The sequence below is a fragment of the Anser cygnoides genome, chromosome 1 (genome assembly GCF_040182565.1).
Source record: "Anser cygnoides isolate HZ-2024a breed goose chromosome 1, Taihu_goose_T2T_genome, whole genome shotgun sequence".
Taxonomy (NCBI): Eukaryota; Metazoa; Chordata; class Aves; order Anseriformes; family Anatidae; genus Anser; species Anser cygnoides.
Genome location: NC_089873.1, coordinates 77,632,589 through 77,648,585, shown reverse-complemented (window position 1 = coordinate 77,648,585; position 15,997 = coordinate 77,632,589). Strand labels below are relative to the sequence as shown.

Here is a 15,997-nt window from a genome sequence, read left to right as displayed (position 1 = left end):
TAGCCAGCATTGATCAGGCTGAGCTTAACAACAGTGCCTCTGCCTCTTTGCAGAGAGATGGGCAGAGTAGGATAGAGTCTAAATCCTAGATGGCCAGTGGCTGGAAGAACTCTTTTCTCATCTTATCAATGAATTACACATTTTCTGAGACTGTTCCATCGCTTCAAGCTAGCTTTAGGACCCAGTCTATTAGTTCAGAGAGTGCAGAAGGGAATGTGGCAAGACAAGCAAAAACGTATGCAGTGTGTTGAAGAGATATGAGCCAATGGTTAACACAAAATGTTTTGACAAGCTGTATCAATCTGAATGAAGTATTAAACCAGCAACTCATAATTAAGTCCTGATACTGATGTATGCTGAGTGCTTCTTGAGACATTCAGTGTGGCCTTTCATCACGTTATCTCCTGAGAAAGAAGAGGAGCTTAGCATTTCTTGGGAGTCATTCAACTCTTCTTTACCTTACAAAACAACTATGTGAGCTTGGATGGCAGAGAGTAAAAGACAGCCCCAGAAAATGACTAGGCATCGTAACCATCACTTGAGTTTTTCCAAATCTCTGGTGCAAATCGAAGCCATTTCATTTCCCATTTTGTGCTTCACTGTCAACCAAGAACCTGAATTCTCCAGTGGTTTTTGTCAGCAAGCTCATATTTACTAATAATCCCATTAGTCATTCTCTGTAGTTTGAGTTCAGTATGTTCCAGGATAAAATAGAGCAGCTCTCTGCATAACTTACCACAAAGTAGCACAGTTGGATAAGAAAGCAATTTCAGTGACCTTTGCTGTTTGTCATCTGACAGGATAAAAGTCTAAAAGAGCCCAGAAGATGAGCTGGATGTGGATGAAAAGATACAGATCAAGCAAGTCAGATTTTCCATTAGGAAAACAGGAGTTCTGCTGCCAGAATGGCAGACGAGCAGAATATTCAGTGAATCTTTGCTCCTCCCCACGTCATTGCTGTTGCCAGTTGTTGCCTTGGGGAGGTTGCTTGCCATGTTTACAAGCTGTTCAGAGGGAAATGAAGTATCATTGTTGCCTTGGGGAGGTTGCTTGCCATGTTTACAAGCTGTTCAGAGGGAAATGAAGTATCACTGGGGAAAAAAAAAAGTAGAAGAAGAAAAAAAAAAGATAGGAAAGGTTTCTGGTAGAACAAGGGTTACAGGAGCTTCATAGCAGGGCCCTGAAACTTTGAAATGTAAGAACTTGCCATGATAAAACAGACGGTAAGTGGCTGTATGAAGTTTGGCTATTTCTTTCAAGTGATGGTATTGAACAGACAGCAGAATGTGAAATGAGAAAATGTCTTCCACGCAACTGCAGGCCAGACCCTGAAGTACTGCAAGGCACCATGAATTTAGTGTATTTATACCAACAGAGATTTTACTTATACTCCTCCTCTCCACCCAAGTCTACCTTCATTTTCAGGTGCTCTGATGTTCTTGCACTTTTTTTTAAAGATGATGGGCATTACATGGGAGAGGCAATTGACACTGGAGGTGATACAACTCATTTCTGTAATTCAGAAATGATCTATAGGGATCATTGACTACATGGGATCTACTCCCTCATTGTAGCGGTCTGAGCCTCTTAGGCAGTGTATGGCTGCCTGAGAAAACAGCTGAGCTGAGCAGCTGAGAGGTATTGATCTACAAATCAATCTACAACCTACTAATAAACAATGAAACCTTAGAGATGCCACTCATTTTGAAGACTCACAAAGCTGTCCAGCTAACTTCTGCCTGGTCAGAAAGCTCTGGCAGCAGGTTTGGGTCCTTAGGGAAACGCTTTTAATCCAAAGTTTGGCAAAGGCACAAGGGCAAAGAGTTTGAGGTTAAGGGAAGGGGAGGGAAAGAGGAATTTAATGCTTCATCCTTTTGTGTATGAGCGTGTAATGTATTGTAATATAACAACTTTGCTCTCGACAGGCACGAAGCCAGGTTTAAACAACGTATGCTGGAACTAACGGATACGAACAACATTGCCTACTTATTTCTATCGGCTGCCAACAGATGGCTGGAGGTCAGGACGGTACGTTCAGTTTAGTCCCAGCCATGATTTTGAAACCTTGGAAGCAAAGAGATTTTGCATGATGCAGAAGAGAAGATAACAAGAATAAATCTTGCGATGAGATTATACACACTGTTACTTAAAATAGATTCAGATTGTTTATGTTAAGCACATAGGGTTTTTTAAGCTTTCTTGGCCATGAATAAGAAAATACGAGTCTCCCTCATCTTTTGCTGTTGTGATGTCTACTGTCTGAAGAGACTGCAAGAGCAAACATTTACGTAACTTGAAATAAGGTTTCTCTACTACTGTGCAGCATCTGCAGACCTGTCCCTGCAGCAGCTATTTTCAAAGCAGAGAATGGCTTTTAAGTAATTTTGTGAACTGTCATAAATCTGCCAGGGCTATTTCAGGCATCGTGAAGCTCCCTGAGATGTCTCCCCAACAACAGGTTTAATCCCACAGCTGTAATTTAGAGCCCCTATTTGCACAGCCCTTACTGCAGCTGTGAGCCCATACTGTGTGTAATGTACAGTACTGTTTAATATCACAAAATATAGCAGAGCTAGACTTCAACTTAAAAACAGTAGGCCACAACACAGCCAGTACCAGTGAGACAGGCTTCTGGATTTTATAGGGGCTCTCCAGTGACAGCATGTGAGGAACTTCCCTGATGTGCATGAGGGGCAAGCAAAATCACTGTGATTTCCTTATTCATCTGACATGAAAAGAGCAGAGAATGAACAGAGCTGTGACCTGATTTTGCTAGACACAAATAGTAACATACACAACTAATCCTCACATCAGGGGCATTATTCCCACCTTCACTTCCTGGTACACTGCTAAACCAACAAAGATGTGCTTCATTTCTTATGAGGGCATGGCTTTCCCTTGTGCATGAAGCATTCAGCATGTGAGATCAAGCTGAACTTGCATTGACACCAAAGACAGAAAAATAACAGAGCCCCATCCAGTCCTGAAATAAGCTGTGGCAATGCCCGTTAATGTCTCATTCTTAGACTTGCTTACATGCAGAATGAATTTGATCCAAGAATATGCATTGCTTCATCATCGCATTAGAAATAATGTGGTCTTGCCAAGGAATAGTTCATTTAGCTTTACCTAACAATGCAGTGGTACTAATACCACTCAAAACTTATGAGAGTTTAATGGCAGCTGTGAAGTCCTGTCCCAACTTCTCATGGAGATCCAAGAGCACTGTTCTTCTGTTTCCCAGTAGTTAGGTTAGAGTCTGTCATCTGCTCATCAACACATCTTACAGACAGATGAACTAGGAAAACCTTGTTTCAAATCTCAGAGGAAAAGACTCCAGGCAGGACATTATCAAACAGAAGGGAAAAAAATAGATGGAAAATGCTAACCCTGTAATCCAAAGTAAATATAATGCAGGGAACAGTAAGAGAGTGGGAATGCCAGCAGTTCCATGAATCCTGATTCAATTTGACAACTACACCTTGACAACTACATCAAGACCACATGTATCTGGCATTCACTTCAAAAGAGAGATACACATCAAGGAGATAGGTTCAAGCTCCTGCAAAGCATATGAGAAGTCAGATCTGTCCAATACAATCTCCACAGCAATTTCTGCAAGAGCAAGGCTTACTAGCCCAAATGCAGCCCTATAATTACACGGCTCTACTGCTTTCAGCTACTGATACCAACATCGACATCGTGTTTCACTGCAAGCTGTGAGTGTATAGCAGGCTTAGAGATGTCTTCCCCAAGCACAGTGTCCCATTGCACAATGCTTTATGCATCATGCTTTATTGCAGACACTTTATGTCTGTCTGCCTACAAAACATGTGCATTAACTGTAGAAGTCCTACTAGAATCTTTCATGGACTTTGTGAAGTCAGCATTACTTCTGTTTTGAAAGATAAACCCATGTTTGAGAAGACATGGAAGTGGAGAGGAATAGACTTGATTTGTTTTAGTAGTCGTAAATAAGGGTGTCAATGTTATGCCATTCTTATGTTTTTCTTTACACGCTCAGTAGATTTTTTTATACCTCCTCTTTTGGGTGTAGCCACACTGAGATGCTCCAGCCCAACTGTATTTGAAGAAAATACTGGACTGTTTCACTTGTGTCCAGCAAACTCCAAGAGTGTTTCAGTTTGGGCACCAAAAGCCCTGACCTTTTCCAGGAAAAACAACCCAGAATTAAGGACTAGGTGCCATTATAGAAGTAACTCTCAGTAAACTGAATGTGCTGTGAGACTGAAGAAATTTTCTTGGTGCTGCATTTTAATGTTGTCTAGAATCTTTCTTTCTCCCTCTGTCTCATTTTAGGATTACCTCGGTGCCTGCATAGTTCTTACTGCAGCTGTAACTTCCATCACTGAAGGGCCTAACTCGGGGCTTGTGGGACTAGGTCTCCTGTACGCTCTGACGGTATGTACCAAAGCAGAAGAACTTTCAGACCAATGTATTAAGTTTATGGTAGTTTTAAAAATACATATACATGGTTATCTTCCAGCTTCCTTAATCTTGAAAAAAACAATCTTGCAAATAATGGATTCAAGCCAAAGTTGAGAGAGTTCAGGGCAACTTGGACTTGCTTCAGGTTTTATGAGCCAATTAAAAAAACACAGCCATTCCCAGGCCCCGCGTGCTCCCAAGCAGAGCAGAAAAATTAAAAATGCATGAGGACCTGCTGTGCACTCTGTTTTGAACAACGCTGTGTTGGTTGCTCCTGTATATGGCAAAACCTGCCAGAAACTGCTATCCCACAGACTGTCATAACCTGGGTAATGTTTAACCAATGGCCAATAGAATCATTGCTGAAGAAGCACAAATGCCATTTCTGCTTTCGGAGGGAATCTGCTCAAACGCCCAATATTCTCCATCCAATTCTGGATGTATTTGGGGATTGAGACCTTTAAGGTTGGTAGGCATGGCCCATCATGACAAGTAGCAATTGGAAATCAGAGAAGATGAGGTTAGGAAAGACAAGATTTTGATGGCACAATAGCCAAATCATTTTAACTCTTATTGTTAGCAGTGAGCTATTTGAGATGAGTCACAGAGGCGGAACAGTGTTTTAGTGTAGTAGGCTGTAAGAGAGAATGAGAGAGCATCATGGGCATAGAATGAGTACTATCATCATAGAGAACAAAAATATCACTAAATTCACCAAGAGAGTGGGGATAAAAGCAGGATGAGGATAGTGGCAGGGAGAATTTTTGAAATCATGTCTGGCATGGCACAAAGCTGGCTGCTTTTTGCACTGGTACAAGGAAGGTGGTGTCCTCTAGAGGATATGGGTATGGGTCTAACACTGAGATTTGGCTTTACCCATAAATGCTGGTGAGCCTATGGTTGCAACAGAAGATTCTCGGCAGCTGCCTTAGGGTGGCCTTAGATCCCCTTCAAGCCACTGTTGCAGCACAGTGAGCATCTGCCAGCAACTGAGAATCAGTCCCAGACTTTCAGCTTCACTTTGAAAACATTCCTGGTAATCCTGCTTCATTAGCAGAGATCTGGAAGCGCCAAGATGTCTGCATCAGCTTTGGCTACTTTGTATTTAGTCTGCATTTGCAAACAGATCATTAGTGCAAGTTAGCTGTTTGCTCAAGTCTGGTGTAGCAGATGAAGAGATGCTCCAGTTAAAAAGTGGTTACCTGTCTCTCCCCTCCCCCATAACAACACTAGTGAAACTTTGGATGCATTTGGATGATTGCCTGCATCCCCTGACAGGTTTTTGTGTCGTTTCTCTTTGGAGCTAAGAGAGGGCTGACGTTTGGACCTGGATGAGTTCAAACTGTTTGTACCAACATGATGTTTACTGTAGACATTCAGAAGCTTATTCTCTCCCCTTGTATAAACCCTGCCAATTCTGTTGCACAACTGCGATAAAGGCTGAAACAATGGGCAGAGCCTTTGGGATGCCAGGCTCTTTTATCAAATCTGCTAGAGCTATGATTGCAGATAAATTTCTGAATCAAAAGCTGGACACAGAAGATGTGTATTTCTGAGCAATAAAGAAAGTACTTCACACTATCCCTGAGAATAACTCCTTATCATTAGGGCAAGCAACTAAATCATCTAAATTGATCAAAACAAATATTGTTGACTCTCAGTGAAAAATATTTATTGTATGCCTATTGCGTCTGTATTAGGTAAGTGGTAAAGAAGTGAATCTGAGTGATTTATTCATAATAAACATCTGTCAGATTCATCAGTCTCCGGCAAATAAATGACAAAATCATTCTCTCACTGTGTTTGCATGTAGAATGTTCTCCTTAAGTGAGGTTTCTACACCCTTATTCAGGTTTCTAAAGCTGCTCAATTTCTAAAGGTGCTTGTCAATCAACAGTACCTAATAAGATCAGTTCTTTTTTTTTTTTTTTTTTTTAAATTGGCACCTAAACATACACTTAGAAACGTAAGTTTAGGAAATGGCTATACAGTTTTCAGCCTTAAATAGTCTTGACTAGGGATCAGCTTCCCTAAGTTACTGGGTATTATTTGACAACTAATAATCAGTAGTTACTTACTACAAGTAATACCTTTTTGATTACAAATGGGAATAAAAACTAAGAAGGAAATATAATTGAGCTGATAATATATTTTTTTCTTATATATTGCTATGCTAAAGAAACACACATTTTCCACTGAGATAAATGGATTATCTAAATATGCACAGAAAGAAGCAGAATTGAAATGCCCATAAAATTCTTTTCAGTGTATTTGCAAATAGTGAATTTTCTTAATCTTTAGTCTGTCTTTGAAAGATTATAAATTGCCATATTCCCAAATGGCATTACCAATTTTGATTTCTTCTGTGTTGTGTGTTTAAAGAAGGTGTCTTTCAGTACTGCTTACTTGGGAACAAGAGATTCCCCTAATCAGTCACATCTACAGACTCTGGGTATAACTTCCTTCAAAAAAAAAAAAAAAGAGTATACTGGGTGCTAAATTACTATGTCACAGTTGTTTGCATTGGAGTATGACAGGCCTGTTATGTGTTTGATGCTGTTCCACTGAGTTTAGGACTGTTGCAATGCCAGTAACAGATCCACAGTGCTGGGTCAGGCCAAAGACTTTCACAAATTTATCTGAGTTTTATTCACAAACAGATAGATGCACAGACCTGAACCCTGTCCTTGTTTTCTTTTTGTAATGTAGATAACAAACTATTTGAACTGGGTGGTGAGAAATCTGGCTGATTTGGAGGTGCAGATGGGTGCAGTAAAAAAAGTACACAGCTTCCTGAACATGGAGTCGGAGAACTATGATGGCTACTTGGGTATTGCACTCTAAACTTTTTTGTTTGTTGATTTCTGCTGTTGTTTTTCTATAGGATTGTTAAAGCAAGGTAGACTTGGTCATGCAAAATTTATAGGTCTCCTTGACATGTAGGAACTCCCACTGATTGGACTGACAAGGATAGCCAAAAGCAGCCATGAGATATGTAGCCTATACTAGTCAACAGGAAAAAAAAAAAAAAAAAAAAAGAATAAGGAGGAGGAGGAGGAGGAGGAGGAGGAGGAGGAGGAGAAGGAGGAGGAGGAGGAGGAGGAGAAGAAGAAGAAGAAGAAGAAGAAGATGAAGAAGAAGAAGAAGAAGAAGAAGAAGAAGAAGAAGAAGAAGAAGAAACCTATCAAAATGCGTATAAGAACTATAAGTGCATTAACAGTCTCATGCTTCAGATGTGGGATCTTTGCAGCAAATGGGGGCTACAAGACAGGGGCATGATGGCAATCAAACCTCAGTCAGACCTCAGCAACTCTTCCCTGAACTGTATGCTGCTCTTTGTACTGCTGCTGTTTTATTCAAATTAGCTTTGATTGGTATTTTGCAAGTGCTAGCAGTGCAAGGATGAAGAAGCTCACAGGTCAGAAAGCCTCCTTGGAAAGCCAGGCTCCTATTCTGAAGACAAAACCTACCTGCATATTTGCAAATCAGGATGACATATGAGCTGTGATAATGTCAACAGCTCAACTTGTAAAGCAGTAACAACATCCTTCCTTGCACTGTCCTTCCTCTGCCGGTTACTGACCTCAGAACATGTTAACACTCCGCTGACCTTTTCTGCTCTCTTTGCTTCTCCCCGTTTCATCGCTAAGAGCCCCTTAGGCACTTACCCTCTTGTCTTATGTGTCAAGATCTGGCAGCTAAGTGCTAACATGCCCTGAGACAGTTCTCAGCTCCCCTGCAAAACAGTCTGAACGCCAACCTAGCGGAGGGCGCACCCTTAGCCTATGTCCTTTTGGCATGGCCTAGGTTTCTCAAGTGGCTTCATGATGACTCCCAGGAAGGAGGGAGGGGAAAGGGAAATGTCATAAAAAGTGGCCCTTTGATAGCATTTGTTTTGTTTTGTTTTATTGTAACTATTCCAGACTCTTCTCAAGTCCCAAAAGACTGGCCTCAAGAGGGGGAAATCAAGATTGAAAATTTGTGTGTGAGATATGAAAACAACTTGAAGCCTGTTCTCAAACATGTTAAGGCCTATATTAAACCAGGACAAAAGGTACTGTATAATTGCATATGGTCCTCATTCTGGAGCAGATCCTTCTTTATTGTGTTCTCTTTTCTAAGGTAGCAGAAGAGCAAGAATAACAATTTGCAGTAACATCTGTATACATTGATGGTCCTCTCTGAGGTCCATAGTCATGGGTCAAGAAACACACTGATGATATCACTTTATTGGCTGCGATCAGTTTTTCTTCTGAGACTCCCATCTCTTTCCGTGTCTATCCCCCCTTGCTTAGAGTGAGCATAGGTGGCAGATGAGATTAGATGAACATCAAAAAGGAGATGAGTAAACACTCAAGAACATCTCACATTTCAGTAGATAGTGTCATTTGAGTCCAGGACAAAAAATTACGAAATTGTTAAAATCTTCCTGGAATAGATGTTCCTAAAGATTGTTTAGCAAAAGGGAACTATCTTGTTCCAACATTTTTGACTGAATATCCCAACACTCCTGAAATTCTGTTGTTTTTTATGTTAAATTTCAGCTACTGAATCGTTATAAAATGCTCAAATCAAAGTAATATTAAATTGTACATTACCCCACTGATCAATTCAACAAACTGAAATAACAAAATTCTACAAGAACCAAAAAATATATTTTTTCCCTTGGTTAAAATTGCATTTATTGCAATATTAACATTGCAGAAATTTCGTTTTCCACTGTATGAATTGTGATGCATACATGCAAACTCATTGCATGCAAATGAGAAACACCATAAGGTCTCACTGTGAAGTAAATAATACTCTTTTTTATCAAGTTGAAAATACCTAGCTTTTACGATGTGATTGCTAAGGTTGTTTCTTGGGACAGGTGGGAATCTCTGTCACATGTTCCATGAGCTCTTCAGTGTACACATGAAGCTGCTTCACCTTTCACTTAAGGGTTCCTCTCCAGGTCTCTGTGGAATTTCAGCACTGCACAAGCCATATGGAGAAATTAAGCAGGTTTTCTTTTTTCTTTATTTTATTTTGTTTTATTTTATTTTTATTTATTTATTTATTTATTGAGATAAGGCATCAGCTGTAGCAGCTGAAATACCACTTTAAATAGGTTTTAAAATATGTTTGGTTGTTGTTGTTGTTGTTGTTGTTGTTGTTTTTTGTTATTACCTTCTGCCTGGAGTTTGGAGCAGGGTAATGATCTCTTCCTAATACTCCTTAGCATCAGTGATAGCCCAATGCTTTTCTTTTCATTTTACAAGTCTTTTCTGATGCACAGATCAAAAAGAATCTGCCATTGGCCATTGGGAAGGACCTTTATTCTCGCCAGTAGGGCAATCCAGTCCAGCTTTCCTGAAGGACTGCAAGTCTGACTTACAGCTTCTTTTTATAAGGAACATCTTGCTTTCTTTTTCAGGTTGGGATCTGTGGTCGTACTGGCAGTGGCAAGTCATCCCTGTCTTTGGCGTTCTTCAGAATGGTGGACATATTTGATGGTTAGTTTTCAATGGAGTCTGTTGTCACTCCTGACCTGCTCCCCCCTTATGTCTTCAGAAGAAACTATATTGATATTTTATATCCTAGCTCTTTGGCTTGGAAGACACTTGGTTTGAATGGGGCTTGTTATACCTGATCCTTCAAAGTACAAAGTGTCGTATTGTGAGTAGCATTTGGTTCTTCCAGGAAATGTTACACACAGATTATGCTTGTAAATTTTATTTATTTATTTATTTATTTGGCATTGACAAAACAATATGCCATTTTTGAGGTACGAGGAAAAAATATGCAACTCTCTGGAGCCTCTAAATTTCTCCCTAAAGAATAACTGTATTAACTTATGATAAGTGTCATAATATTAGCAGAATAGAAACTGGAACTTGACAAGCCCGTTCCCTTGATAATTATTTTTATTTTATTGTGTTTTCCCACAACTGCAGCAGAAACTGACTAAAGGTTTTGGAAACTTTTTACTATGTTTTCACTCCTGCAGCATTTCACTCTCCTAGCTCATTGGAATGAACTAGCGTGCAGCAATATGCACCCTGGCATTTATAATAAATATACATGTGAACTGTTGTACAAATATGGAAAACTACTGGAAATTCATCTTTCTGTTACAAAGATTTCTATGTTTCTAAATTGGCTATTATGCATTAAATGTTTGCTAGGGAAACCCCAGTAGGATGTGGGAGGATAAATAAAACTGATGCAGCTAATACTTGCTTTTGTTGTGGTTCTGTGCCTATATGTATATATGGTTTCTGATTCATGACTAAGGTTCCTGGATATATAAGTAGTGCAAACAGTTTTATTTCTGCTCAGCTTTCAGTTTCCTTCTACTTTAATCTTCTTTCTATATCTTTTCTTTGTCTGTTCTTTCTGTATCCCTGATTTTTCCCTATGGGAATTCCTCAGCCTTTTCTAATTGAGCTTAGTTTATCCTTTGTGCTTAACCATCTCTCTCTCAGCAAAACCCATAAGACTCTAAGCTGATCCACTTCTGGGTGGGGTCCTGGCTCTAAAAAAAGATTACAAGTAACTTTAGTGAAGCCAAGATTTCATTCAAGGTATCCATCTTGCTTCCTTATGTCTGTGTTACTTCTTAAAATTTTTATTTATTCCATATTCCATGTTCTCACTTTCTTCTTCAGTCTTTAATGTTTTCCCTTTCTTGTCCTCTCTTCAAACCACCTCTTTCTTTTGTCTTGCTTGAGCGCCCTCATTACTTTCTTGGTTTCCCAACTCCTCTCTACTTCACTTTTTCCCGCAAGTAAATCATCTCATCTGCTCTTTTCTTTCCCTTGAGCACCCTGGCTTCCATCAAAAATATCTTACCTTGTTCCCAAGGCATGCCATATTAATTTTTCTCTCATTAGTCCACTTCATATTCTGCTAACCTTCTCTCATGTCCTCATTCATGGAGAAAAGAAATTGCTTGAGTTCGTGCAACCACTGTTGTCTCATGCTGAAGTGTTATGAGCTGATTCAGTCTTTATGGAAGTCTGGAAATAACTGAGCTTTGCATTCCACAGATGAAATCTTGGTTCCTCTGAACTTCTGAGAAAAGCATAAGCATGTTAGTCTGGCTAGGTGGGGATTGGGTCTTTCATTGGAATAGGCCCTCATATTGTAACCTGCAAAATGGAATCTCATTAAAATTGGAAATGATGGAAGGGTCACACACACAGAGCTTTGAATATCCATTTATTTGCCAGTTCGTGGTTAGGTTCTCCCTGTTTGTAGAGAACTAATGAACATTAAGTAGGTACTTTCCAGGGCTGTGTGCAGTCACACCATGAAGTAATCCACAGGGAAAAGGCAGAATTGAGCCTGATGAAAACACCTCTTATAATATCCTCATCCAGTTTACCCCAGCCCATCCCTTCCACATGTGCAGAGGGAAGCTTCTGTGTCCAGGGAAAGTCACTGGGTTCAGCAGTTCCTGGCTTTTCTTTGAGGATCCAAGGGAAGAGATTTCTGCTGCCCTTCCAACTCTTCTACTTTCAGAGTAGCCATCCACAATTCCTCTTGTACGTTTCCTCCACCTTCCTCGCCTGAATATCTACAGTGGCCACAACTAACACATCATGAATCGTATTTTCAGATGAGATCCGTATGCTCATTAACCTGAAGTAGTGACTAGAAATGGAAAAATCTTCTTGCTTTACCAAGTATCCCAGCTGTTCCAGCAACTTGTTGTATGGGAATGAACTACTAGTTTAAGGAATGATTAATGTGACTGCTTCCAGTAATCTTATGCTACAAGAACAGTGTGTGGCTAATTCACAACCAAATATTTGAATGAAATTGATATATAAGAACTGCCATGAATAGCATTAAAATGCTTGTAGTATGACATCCTTTTTTTTTTTTTTTCCTGATCTGCCTCTTGTTAAAAAGTTAGTGCTACCCCATTCCCTCTAGAGTTACAAGAAGATTTTTGGCTCCTGATGCATTATTGATTGTAGATACATACATATATTATGCAAAAGAAGTGAGCATATCTGAAATTAAAGGTCTTCTGCTACTGTTAAAGTCAAGGGGAATAGAGAAAGGTACAGAACATCGCTTAACTGCATAAGTTGCTCCTGTTCTTCTTGATCCGTTTGGCTGTAAACCTTAGGTTGCCCCAAAATAAATTATCTTTCCAGTGCTATTATTAATCACATAGCATGGAAGCCACACATTTCATTGGGGAGGTGTGTGGGTGGGGGACAGACAGAAAGGCAACAACATCACTAATAAACTGGATTCCCTCTGGCTTGTGTTAATGCATACATGCACCTTCTCCATGTTTATGTAACAATGCTGAGAGAATGCAGAGGCAAGCTGTTTCATCATCTGGAGTCTAGCACAAAGGATCTGCTTTATCTTTCTGCCTGCTATCTGCAAATCACATTTTGTGCAATTCCCTTACATGTCTTCTGCATGTTGTTTTAAACAGGGAGGATAGTGATTGACGGAATAGACATCAGCAAATTGCCTCTTCATACTCTTCGTTCCCGACTCTCCATTATCCTCCAGGATCCAATACTGTTCAGTGGTTCCATCCGGTAGGTGTAAGCAGACAGGGGTTGAAAACAGCATTGCATGGCATGTTTGTGATGGTTACCATGGACAGCAAGGGATGGAAATGGGAATGACCATTCCCAGCTCACCTCAATGTGCCCACACAGTCTGTCCAAGGGAAATCAATTGAGATACACTGTGCCAAATTGTTCCTTTACAGAAGACCTGAATGAACTGCAATTGCAGTAACAAGACTCCTGCTGTTTTTCTTTGCAGATTTAATTTGGATCCAGAATGCAAGTGCACTGATGATAGACTCTGGGAAGCTTTGGAGATTGCTCAGCTGAAGAACATGGTCAAATCATTGCCAGGAGGCCTTGGTATGTCCAAGTAGCCAGGGATATAGGCCAATAATGACATTCTACACACATGAGCATGCACTTATATAAACAGATACATGGGATCTTACACACTGAACCATCATGTTGACAGGTATCTTATGAATATACTGTCTCCATGACAGAGAAAATATCGTTAGTAAAAAGCTGAAGAGTAGTCTTGTTTTCCACTCATTTCAGAGAAAAATGTGGCACTTCAGCATCATAGATGGGTGACCTATCATTGAAGAGTTTTAAAAGTGCAGATTTACCTCTGCTCCTTCAGCAGAATCTGGCTTGGCCAGCAGAGTTGTTGCTGTTGTTGAGAACACTGACAGAGCATTTACCTTATCATTTGAGATTTGGTTCATGAAGGAAGCTCACCTAATTTTTGCCATATTGTGTATTTCATATTACTAAGATACAATCCTGCAGCCTACCAGATTTAACTATTTTTGTCAGCTATTTGCTTAATGATATGTTGATCCTTTCCCAAGAAGATGTGCTCATTTTTCTTGGTATCTCTCCATTCCAGTGTTCCAATATTATGCTTACTAGATTTTACAGGGATTTTGCTTGATGCAGGAACAGTGCACAAGCAGAGCTTTCATGGTGAACACTCAAAATCACTGCATCCTGATTGTATGAACGTACATTCAGCTTAATTGATTTTATTACAGATGCAATGGTAACAGAAGGAGGAGAGAACTTCAGTGTAGGGCAAAGACAGCTTTTCTGCCTGGCCCGAGCCTTTGTTCGCAAGAGTAGCATTCTCATCATGGATGAAGCCACAGCATCTATTGACATGGCCACAGTGAGTATAGCGATTTGTACCATTGATGCATGGATCTACTAGGAGAAGAGGCATCATCGTCCCCAAAATGTCAGCTATGAGATCTAGTTAGAAAAGAAAACCGATGGACTTTTTGCTTTTGTCTTGTGTTTAGTTTCAATTATTTATGTTGTGTTTTGGGGTCGATGCCTGCAGTGAGGGGCAAAAAAACCCACACAAATGAAATATTTTAGTGTCCCTCCTTTTCACCTGTGTGTCATTTCATTGCTAAGAGTCTGATGTGCAGATGGAAGATGGTGTAGAATATGATCCTGTCTTTTTGATGTTTGAAGACACATAACAAAGTAAAATACAGAAGGATGAAATAACTGAAGTAACTCTTTTACTTCGGTAGGAAAACATTTTGCAGAAAGTTGTGATGACTGCCTTTGCAGACCGCACAGTTGTAACAATAGCGGTAAGTATTGACGCTCACAGATGCTCCGTCCTCATTTCTTAAGCAGTTATTCTTGCCTTTCAACAGTGAAACATCACGATGAAAACAACATAAAAGTAAAACCCAAGGTCAGAATATTCCCAAACTAAAACACTGAGATCTGAAGAAAGACTTTATAGGAAACTTCAGCATATAGATTGTCTCCAAAAAAATTTGCAGTCATTCTCATTAACAAATTGAAACTGAATCCATGGGTTAAACCATTATTGAAAGTTGCTTTAAAATCTAGATTTGAATTTTGCCTCTAAAGTTCATGCATGTATGGCATCTAAAACCATGGCTCAAATTTATAAAAGGAGCCAAAATTCCAAAAGATTCAAAAGATTTCTCAAGTTGGATGGTCTTTTCTCTTTTAGACTAAAAAAAAAAAAAAAAAAAAAAAAAAGTTGGTTTTATAATAAAGGTTTTAAAAATTAGAATCAACAGGGATTACTCAAAACTTAATATCTCTTCAACTGTCTCTGACATTTTTTCCTGTTTTTCCTGCAATTTCTAGTGACACAGAACATACCCAAATATCCAAATATCTGTGCAAGTATGCATGTGTATGTGCATACATATACATACATAAACACACACACAAAGAGGATACCTTTTAGATAAATTCTACCTTGTGATGGTAGGCTTACTCAAAAAGCAGACATTTTATCCAAGAGATAAATATGTGTTTCAACAGCTGTTTCTTCACTGTGTGTAGAATCCAATCCTGTGGTTAGAGATTAGAGTTATGATTCTTGGACTCTGGTTTCTAGTCTGTCAGTGGCTAGTTGATGTCAGACAAATGACTTAACCCAGGGTAATTTACAACAGGCTCTAAGATTACTGGATGCATAAGTGCTGAAGATGCTAGCAGTAAGCATATTCCCCTCCAGTTAAATGCCATTCGATTTTTTAGTATTGTTCTCTCTGGAATCTCACTTTTCCCTTGCTTTTTGAAACTTGATGTCTCAAAATGGCACATATTCCTCACACAGCTGGCTTCATTTCCTTCCTTTCTTTACTCATAGCTGATCTTTCCTTCACCCACCTGTTTTTCTTTTCTTTTTTCCAGCATCGTGTATCTCACATCTTGGATGCCAATATTGTCCTAGTCCTTTCTGAGGGCTCTCTAGTTGAATGTGACACTGCCTCAAACTTACTCCTCAAAGAGGATGGCCTGTTCACCACTTTGGTGAAGACTCACAAGTAGACTCTCTCAGTCCACACTGTTCACAAGACTTCTGGCTCTATGGTAGTTATTTTTTACCTCTTTAGTTCCCTTTCATTCTGCTTCCTTTCTACTGCACAACTTCTGAAATGATAGTGCAAGAAGGTGTTTATTGTGTGGTTCCTGGGTTTGTTTAATTTTGTCACTATTTATACTAATTATATTTA

The 15,997-nt window shown here is 39.6% G+C and overlaps 1 protein-coding gene across 15 annotated transcripts in view; it reads left to right on the top strand.

The window, feature by feature from the left end:
• ABCC9 (ATP binding cassette subfamily C member 9) overlaps window positions 1-15,997 on the top strand; it is a 79,135-nt gene that overhangs the window by 57,997 nt on the left and 5,141 nt on the right. For 13 of the 15 annotated variants that reach the window (XM_048053878.2, XM_067000665.1, XM_067000649.1 and 10 more), the window contains 9 exons: window positions 1,926-2,028; window positions 4,321-4,422; window positions 7,159-7,279; window positions 8,373-8,503; window positions 9,866-9,944; window positions 12,893-13,001; window positions 13,234-13,337; window positions 14,015-14,148; window positions 14,522-14,584. In XM_048053878.2, coding sequence (XP_047909835.1) covers window positions 1,926-2,028; window positions 4,321-4,422; window positions 7,159-7,279; window positions 8,373-8,503; window positions 9,866-9,944; window positions 12,893-13,001; window positions 13,234-13,337; window positions 14,015-14,148; window positions 14,522-14,584 — 946 coding nt within the window. Of the gene's footprint in view, window positions 1-1,925; window positions 2,029-4,320; window positions 4,423-7,158; window positions 7,280-8,372; window positions 8,504-9,865; window positions 9,945-12,892; window positions 13,002-13,233; window positions 13,338-14,014; window positions 14,149-14,521; window positions 14,585-15,674; window positions 15,855-15,997 lie in introns of all 15 variants that reach the window. The other 2 variants (XM_048053887.2, XM_048053877.2) reach the window with 1 other exon arrangement.